The sequence below is a fragment of the Apium graveolens genome, chromosome 6, assembly GCF_009905375.1.
Source record: "Apium graveolens cultivar Ventura chromosome 6, ASM990537v1, whole genome shotgun sequence".
Lineage (NCBI taxonomy): Eukaryota > Viridiplantae > Streptophyta > Magnoliopsida > Apiales > Apiaceae > Apium > Apium graveolens.
The window spans coordinates 285,295,015-285,304,497 of NC_133652.1; the positions used below are offsets into that span (position 1 = coordinate 285,295,015).

The 9,483-nt window shown below is 36.9% G+C and overlaps 1 protein-coding gene across 1 annotated transcript; it reads left to right on the forward strand.

The window, feature by feature from the left end:
- The first annotated feature begins 294 nt into the window (after window positions 1–294).
- On the forward strand, window positions 295–2,927 carry LOC141666145 (uncharacterized). The gene is made up of 7 exons (XM_074472141.1): window positions 295–588; window positions 801–871; window positions 978–1,086; window positions 1,170–1,601; window positions 1,672–1,924; window positions 2,086–2,228; window positions 2,385–2,927. Exons 1-7 carry the CDS (start codon window positions 295–297, stop codon window positions 2,925–2,927), a joined length of 1,845 nt encoding a protein of 614 aa, XP_074328242.1.
- Window positions 2,928–9,483: the final 6,556 nt, after the last annotated feature.

Here is a 9,483-nt window from a genome sequence, read left to right on the forward strand (position 1 = left end):
GTGCAAGAAGATAACTTTTATAGGAAGAAAATAACGAGTCTTTAGGAGGCAATAACAGTATTGTAGTAGAGGAGTAGAGGAGGGAGTCTAGTTCATGTAGTTCCTATTTTTTAGGTTTCTTTGTATTCCAGTTTTATATAGTTTGTAATGCTTGCATGAATAATAAGACAAGCTGAGTTTTACGTTCTTCTTGTCTTCAAATACATAAAAAGTGAGTGTGTACAGGGGTATCAGTACTACATTTGGTATCAGGGCGACAACGATCATTCAAACCACTGGGTCCAGAGATTCACGATGGAGAATCCTAAACCAAAAGAAAAGTCGATTGGCTTCAGCTATCCAATGATAATGAAAACAAACTATACAGCATGGGCTTTGAAGATGAGCGTATTCATGCAAGCCCATGGGGTGTGGGACGCCATAGAACCCAAAGACGAGAAAGCTGTGATTGAGGATAAGGTTGATAAACGTGCTCTTACAGTTATCTATCAAAGTATTCCGGAGGATTTGTTGTTGGCAATTGCAGATAAGAGAAGTGCCAAGGAAGCCTCGAAAGCGCTAAAAACTATGAGCTTATGCGTAGCCAAGGTGAGGGAAGCCAAAATTTAACACTGAAGGGAGAATTTGAGGCGATGACCATGAAAAACAATGAGAAGTTGGATTATTTCTACATAAAGTTGCACGGTATGGTTAACAACATCAGAGCATTAGGGGAGAAGATAGAAGAAGGATACGCTGTGAAGAAACTATTCAGGGTTGTTCCATAAAAATTCCTTTAAATTGCTTTTACTATTGAACAGTTTGGGAAAATTGATGAGATGTCAGTGGAGGAGGCTGTTGGTTCTCTGAAGGCTCATGAGGAGGGATTACGGTGAATTCCTGACTCTATTCAAGGAATACTGCTCATGACTAAAGAGGAATGAAAAAAGAGGGAGAACAAGGAGGGACAACTGTTACTGACACGTGAGGAATGGTAGAAGAGGAATAGTAACAAAGAGGGATACCGAAGTGGTGGAGAGTTTCGTGGGAGAGATGGAGTTCGTGGTGTTCGAGACAGGAGCAGGGTTAGGTGTTTTAACTGTCAAGGTTACGGTCATTTTACAGTAGAATACTGTAAACCTTGAAGGGATAGAGATACGTAGAAGGAGGTGAACCTCTCACACATACAGGGAGATGAGTCGGCTCTCTTGATGGTTAAGGCTGTCAAGCACGTGGGGGATGTAATTTTGTTAAAGGAGGAAGCAGTGATGCCAAAGCTAAATGATAAGATGGAAGAACAGAATGAGTTACAGATCTGGTATCTAGATAATGGCGCAAGCAATCACATGATGGGTCGGCGAGGAAAATTTAAAGACTTGGATGAAAATGTATTTGGAAATGTGAGGTTCGGGGATGGATCGATTGTGCACATAAAAGGGAGAGGGGTGGTATCATTCAAGTGCAAGAATGGAGAGGAGAAAATGCTAAACGTGGTGTACTACATACCATTCTTATACAACAACATTATTAGTCTAGGTCAATTATCCGAGGATAAAAATAAGATTGTGTTTGAAGGTGATTATTTGTGGGTTTACGAAGAATGTGGGAGTTTGTTGATGAAAGTAAAGAGGACTCAGAACAGGTTATACAAAATCAATTGAAGAATACAGTCTCATGTGCTTACTTTCGAAGACAGAGGAGGAGGCTTGGCTCTGGCACAACGGTCTTGGACACGTAAACTTTATGGCAATGGAGATTATGTCGAAGGAGCGAATGACTTATGGGATCCCAAGGTTGGTTCAGCCGTTTAAAAGTTGTGAAGGTTGTTTACTGTTGAAGCAGCCCCATAGTCCATTTCCGATGCAGAAGAATTTTGAAATAACGCAGGTGTTGGAGTTGGTTTATGCTGACATATGTTGTCCAATTTTGCCAATAACACCGACAGGTAATCGTTACTTCCTTCTATTTGTTGATGACTTTAGCAGCTTTTGAAGTATTTAGAAAATTCAAGGCATTGGTTGAAAAGAGAAAAGAGAGATGCATAAAAATGCTGAGGACTGATCGGGGGTGAGTTTTGTTCGAATGAATTTACAACTTATTACGAAGAGGTTGGTATAGAAAGGCAATACACTGCGCCCTACTTTTCACAACAAAATGGGGTAGTAGAGCGGAGAAATTGTACTGTAGCTGCAATGACTGGTAGTTTGATGAAAGAATCAAATAAGCCATCACAAATTTCAGGAGAAGAGGTATGATACTTAGTTTATATCTTGAATAGGCTGCCAGCACGAGCTGTGAAGAGCAGCACACCTTATGAGGTATGAAGTGGTAAGAAACTAAACTTAGCTCATAGAAAAGTTTTTAGATGTGTTGTATTTATGAAAATTCCGGCTATACATATGAAGAAGCTAGACGATCGTAGTAAACGGGTTGTCTATCTTGGAAGGGAACCGGGGATGAGAGCAAGCATATTATTTGATCCAGTGACGGGAAATGTCGAGGTAAATAGAGAAGTAGTTTATCAAGAGAAAGACTTATGGCCATGGGAAATGAACTCGAGGGAGGAAGTAGTAATCCCAGAAATTCTCACGGTATTTGGAGATGCAGCAGATGAAAGCTTTGGCTCAACAACAAGTGATGAACCAAGGACACCAATTGACACAACCAGTGCCAACAATATTGAGGGGTCTGCAGAACGTACTGGTGAGACAATAGACAGTGGTGAGATAACAGATAGCCCACCAAGGAAGTTCGGATCATTGGATGAGTTGTATAACGAGATTGGGGTCATAGAAATGTTAGATGAGCTTATGTTGTTTAAGGTAGAAGAACCTGCATCATATGGTGAATCATTTAAGGAACTAAAGTGTCGAGCAGCAATGAAGGTGGAATTTGAAACTATTGAGAAAAATCAAACCTGGGTACTTACTAATTTGCCAGCAGGATAAAAACCCATGGGTTTGAAATGGGTATATAAATTAAAGAAGGATTCGGTTGGCAATATTGTGAAGCACAAAGCTCGCTTGGTGGCAAAGGGGTAAGTACAAAGAAAAAAGATAGATTACAATGAAGTGTTCACTCTAGTAGCATGCATTAAGACTATAAGACTGTTGTTAGCACTTTTATATTATCTGTGATAATATAAATTGAGTATTATAATTTTTATATGTCCAAAATAAAATATAAATAATTGTCACATCTTCCTATTTATTCTTATGTTGATTTTTGATTTTATAGGAAATATATGGATTTTATAAATTCTTTTTCGAGTATTTATAAACTATTTTATACAATCAGGAACCAGCCGACGTCATCCGTTTTTACATTTTTATAACCCGAAATTCTTCCGAGAACTCCTTCCTAACCTAATTGCAATATTCCGAGCATTTTCCATGTTTTGACATTTTCGATCCGGCGTACGGTTTGTCATGGGTGGGTCCCGACGCAATATTTTCAATACATTATTCATTTCGGTAAATCAATAAAACTCGTATTTTCGATAAAAGAGACCTTTTTATTAAACTATAACAATTATCACCTCATAATACGTGTAACCAGGTGCTGAGACCAAGACTGCAGTACAAATTATACTGATTTGGATAATTATCCCGAAAACTGGTACCGTTTGGATCCATTTTTATAAATAAACGTACCATTTTATATCCGGAATGATCCAACGGGATACTAATTTTCCGTAATTATAAATAGCCTTTACCGTATTTTATTTCGTAACGAAAATCATTTGCAAACAGTAATTATAGAATTTTCCAAAGAAAAACCCTAATTTCATAAAACCTTCTGAAAATCAAACTACAGTTTCGAGGTGTTATTGAAATCCGTTTGGAAAGCTCTTGTAACCAAAACGAAGGATTTGGAGTGTGCTTTCAGAATCCAGAACTTGTTTCACTCAAGAATCAAAGGTTTATTTTCTGTAATTTTATTTATTTTCGAATAATTTTGATTAAAAATATGAATTTTTGTTCGGATGATTATTTGAATAATTTGATGATTGCATGTTGTAGAGCTTGTTTTCCTGATGATTTTCTTATGTCTTATGACTGATTTGGAGTTCAATAACATGTTCAAAATTGAGTTTAATTTTTGAATTTTAAAAAATAGGGTTTATAACCCGTATGAATGTTCTTAATTGAAATTTAGGGCTTTTTGTTCTAGGGGTTATTAGATTTTGAAATATAGTGGGTTTTGTTCCTCATGAAATTTGTAATCGATTGGTGTATAGCTCATTGTGTTTTGAAGTTTACGTCGGGTCACCGGAAACCGGCGAGTTTGTTGAGCTTTTTCCGGTCAATTCTGGAAAGGGTTGTGTGTTTTGATTGCATATACAAGTTGCTGGTAGCCTGTAGTTTAATTCTGAACAGTTTGGTGGCGTGAGGTGGCCGAAATCGTGTTCTCCGGCCACACTCCGACAAGTCGACGGCGGGGGTTTGCAAAATTGCAAACAAGCCCCCGAACTTTTGAAAAAGATGAAGTCCAGTCCCTGAATTTTCCAGAACTTGCAAATTTTGGATTCATGTTTTTAAATTATTTAAAAATCATATTTTATATTTAATTTAATTATAAAAATTCGTTTTTAATTTATGAAAATTCCAAGAAAATTATTATTTTAATTCCAAAAATTATTTTTAATTCAAAAATAAATCAGAATTAGTTAGTTAATTAATTTTAGTTAATAATTATTTGATTAATTGGTCAATTAATTCAAAAATTAATTGATTAATTGATTTAATTAATTATTAATTGATTTTAATTAATTATTTAATTAGATTTAATAATTTATAAATGATTTAAAAATTCCGAAAAATAGTTTTGAGCTTTAAATTATTATTTTAAATTGTTTTCAAGGCTCGATAATTATTATAAAATTATTTTGAAGCCAGATTTGGAAAATCGAACCTTGTTTATTGCTTTAAAATTGATCCAACGACCCGTTTTAATTCCGAAAAATGATTTAAAAATCATACTAGATACCCAAAAGCCTGTTTATGACCCGAGACTTCTCTATAAATAGAATGTCATTGATTGTTTGACCTGCTATGTGCTATATGTGACTTCTTTGTTTAACGGTCGGTCTATATATTCGGTGTTTACTTGTTTATAGCATAACTTTCAATCCGTTAATCGGATTTGGGTAAAACGAAGGGTAGATAGAAGTGTATATCAAATAGAATCATATGAGTTGAGTATTGATAGATGTTTATGATATGTGAGCAGAAGAAGGAAAGGCGTAGAAAAGAGAAACAAATAGTCGAGGAGTAGGAGATTGTGATTGGAAGTTAGAGAAGTATAGCATGCTAATACCAGGCAAGTGTTCTGAACTTTCTCGAGATATATTGTAGTTGATTGATAGTCATGTTTCATATTACAAGTGCTGTGAGGCATTGAACCCTAAACCTTGATTCCAGTTATTGATCTTTGAGCCGTAAACCATACTCTATCTCAACCATTGATTGTTAAATCCCCGAATACGAACTACGGATTTACGATACTACTCCATAAATATATGCAAACTAAATACCAAGCACTGAATCAGATTGCTTACATATCCAAACCGTTGTACCTTACGCTCTGAAAGACTAAATCCTTATAACCTTGGAACTTTGATTCAATTGTTATCCTTTTTTTCACCATTTGATAGCCATATTTCATTTGTGAAGATTGAAACCATCTCATTGTTGGACATCCAATGTTGCTTATGATTTTGTTTACTGCTTTACATTATTTATTCTGGTAATATGTTAGAATTGGATGGTTTTATAAAATTGTGGACAAGATCCGTGGTCAAGTTAGGCCAATGTGTGCCTTGGATCCAGTAATTAGAGAAGAGCTGTGTCCCTTGCTCGAGATTAGTGTGTTACTGATCAGCAGCCTAACCTTGGTTTTTAAAATAAAAATATAATATCCTATTCTAAATCATTAATCATTGTTTACTTGATACCTTAACTCTTTTCACATGATGATCATTATTCTCAGTCTTGTCATTGTGACTTGCTGAGCTAGTTAGCTCTTTTGTGCGATGTTGTTTATGTTCTTTTCCAGTTAAGATGGAACCAGTTGGTAGCGAGGATCCGTAATCCAGTACGAGAGCTAGGGGTCCAGGTTGATTGAGTTAAGCTAGCTGACAGCTTTTGAGATAGTTTAAGTTTGTAAAAGTTTATAATAATGTTTAATATTTAGTTCTGAGTTTGAATAGTTGAGATTTGGACGTTTGTAATATAAAGTGTGTGTGTGACTTGTGTACATACTTTAACCTGTTGCGATCCATGGTAGTTGATAAGTAGGGTCACAGCATGTTATTTTATCTTTATTATTATAAGCAGGTTATAAATAATGTGTGTGTGTGGACCCCAAACTTTTGACCCGGGTTTGGAGGGCCCCACAGGTTTGGTATCAGAGCTACAGGTTATAAGTCACTGACACAATCCTAGGTTGACGGGAATGGGTAGAGGGTTAGGATTAGAAGTAAGAAATAGAAAGATAGAATATCGAGAGGTTGAGTGCTACGGTATAACAAGTATTAGTATGATTCGCGTCGTGGTTCAAGATTTTTATATTACAATATGATTTCAGATAGCAGCGATGGCCGAGTCTTTCATCCCCGTATCTGATGATCACTCAGAGCCCTCAGTTGGAAGACCATCTTCCGATCCACGTCCTGTTGTTCCGCCAGTGTTGGCTATTTTACCTCCACCTGTGTTGCAGCCCGTACCACTGCAGGCTATTCAACCCCCAGGCGTGAGGCCACCTATCAGAGGGCTCCCACTAGCTGATTCAGATTCCACTGGGAATTCCATTGCGGGTTCCCCATTCCAGTCTACATTGAATCTTGTTCCTTATTACCGGTATGAGGCTCTTTTATTGGAGCGTGATTCCTTGTTGGCACAGATCCGAGAGCTGCAGCATATCATCAGGACTACAAATGTTGATTGTGATGTGAGGGAGCTTCAATAGGAGATCCATGTGACGCGCAGGATTCTTGAGGCTAGGCTACATGGAGCTACATTACCTGTTCGAGGCCCTGTTGTACTTATGGGATGGGCTAGTGAGGTGATGGAGGATTTTAAGAGGCTGGGAGTACTAGAGTTTCCTTGGAGTTAGATCCAGAGATGAAGATATTGATTAGTGTTGTTGTTGTTGTTTAGTATATACAGTAGTGTGTAGTATGTATCAATAGACTTTTGGGTTGTATTTATAGACTAGATCTCTGCTGACTAGTGAGTAGGTTTGTTTTACCTTTTGCTTTTAATTCTGAAGCGTCTTTACGCTTGTATTACCTAAAACTTTTAATATATATATATCAATACCTTTTCCTTTCCAGGATTGTCATTTACTTTACTGCACCTGTTTTACTTTATTTTATTTATTGCACCAGTTATACCCTTGTGATACCATATACCCTGTCCCCTTAACTGTTTATATTCTGTACAGAAGTATGCAATTTACTTAGTTCGACTGTTACAACTGTTTTTAAAAAGAGATATTTCTTTTTTATAAAACTTTTCTTTTATGCAAAGGATTTGATTTAAAAGCTAAATAAGTTGTTTAATTTTTTACAGAAAATGCCTCCGAGAAGAAATACCTACCCCAACACCCAGAATGAAGAAAACAACAACAACCAAGACAATACCAACCAGACTGCAAACCCAGGACCCATAGACCCAGCAATAGCCCAGATTCTTGAAATCTTGAATCAACAAATAGTTCACCTGACACAACAACAACAAAGAAAAACCAATCCCCAGGTAACTTTTAAAACTTTTCAGGCGCTAAACCCACCAGAATTCAAGGGTTCCCTAGATCCGATTGAAGCAAATGTTTAGTTAAAGGAAATAGAGAAGTCATTTCCTTTAGTTAAAATGAAGGAAGAACGGAAGGTTGAGTTTGTAAGTTATTATTTGAAGAATGAAGCCACATATTGGTGGGAGACTGTGAAGATATTGGAAGGTACAGATGTTATTACTTGGGAGAGGTTTAAGGAATTGTTTTTAGAAAAATATTTTCCCCAGTTTGTTCAGGATCAAATGGAGCTGAAGTTTTTAGAGTTAAAGCAAGGAAATATGTCGGTAGCTGATTATGAGAGTAAGTTTGAGGAATTGTCAAGGTATGTGCCGTCATATATGGATACTGACAGGAAGAAGGCTAAGAGATTCCAGCAAGGTCTGAAGCCATGAATTAGAGGGAAGGTAGCCATCTTTGAATTGGATACCTATGTAGGAGTTGTATAGAACACCATGATTGCAGAGACAGAGAGCGAGATGTCACAGAAGGAAAAGGAAAGTAAGAAGACGAAGTTTGAAGGGAATGAAGGTCAATCACAACCAGGGAAGTTTCCAAATTTTAAGAAGGGCAAGTTTCAGCCAGGAAGAAATTTTAATTTCAAAAAGCAAAATGCAGGCGACAGAGGTCAAGGTAACCGTCCAGTCAATGTGAATCAGCCAAATCAGTTGAGGCTAACTTTTCCAGATTGACAGGTATGTGGGAAGAAGCACGAAGGAGTTTGTAATAAGTTGAATGTGGTTTGTTTGAAGTGTAATGAGAAAAGGCACTACTCGAGGGCGTGCCGCAATCAGCCAGCGAGAGAACCAGTAAACAAGGAGCAGCCTACTCAGAATCCAGCGGTTAGGATTCCAGCTATTGGATTTACATACTTTAAATGTGGAAAGTCAGGACATATAGCCAGGGATTGCAAGACACCAGCCCCAGTCAGTAATGCATTAAGAATTATGGGATCTTCTCCAGCAGTGAATGAGACTCCAAGGGCTAGAGTTTTTGATATGTCTGTGAAGGACGCTATCCAGCATACTGATATCATGGCAGGTACGCTTAATGTGAATTCTTTATGTGCCAAAGTGTTAATAGATTCGGGAGCAACTCGATCATTTTTTTCACAAGATTTTGTTAGTAAGTTAAATTGTCCAGTTGAGTATTTAAATGAAATAATGACTGTGAAATTAGCAAATCAAGAACAAGTATTTGTTACCCAGAATTGATGATTTGTTTGACCAATTGAAAGGAGCCAAGTACTTCTCCAAGATCGATTTGAGATCGGGAAATCATCAACTAAAGATTAAGCCAGAGGATATACCAAAGACAGCTTTCAGGACAAGGTATGGACATTATGAATTTTTAGTGATGTCTATTGGATTGACCAATGCCCCGACAGCATTCATGGACCTTATGAATAGAATTTTCAAGGAATACTTGGACAAGTTTGTTATTGTGTTTATAGATGATATTTTGATTTATTCAAAGACAGAAGAGGATTATGTAGAACATTTGAGAATAACTTTGGAGATGTTAACGAAAAAAAAGTTATATGCTAAATTCTCAAAGTGTGAGTTTTGGCTACAGGGAGTTCAGTTCTTAGGACACATAGTCCGTAATGAAGGGATCAAAGTGGACCCAATGAAGATTGAAGAAATTACAAATTGGGAAAGACCGAGAACATCGACAGAAGTAAGAAGTTTCTTGTGATTAGCGGGATAT

Bases quoted from the DNA above. Each gene is read 5' to 3' on its own strand.
- LOC141666145 (XM_074472141.1), top strand. From the start codon at position 295: ATGGAGAATCCTAAACCAAAAGAAAAGTCGATTGGCTTCAGCTATCCA. The intron at 1,602-1,671 runs GTAAAGAGGACT...TTACTTTCGAAG, and splicing joins GTGGGAGTTTGTTGATGAAA to ACAGAGGAGGAGGCTTGGCT. The intron at 1,925-2,085 runs GTAATCGTTACT...CTTATTACGAAG, and splicing joins TTTGCCAATAACACCGACAG to AGGTTGGTATAGAAAGGCAA.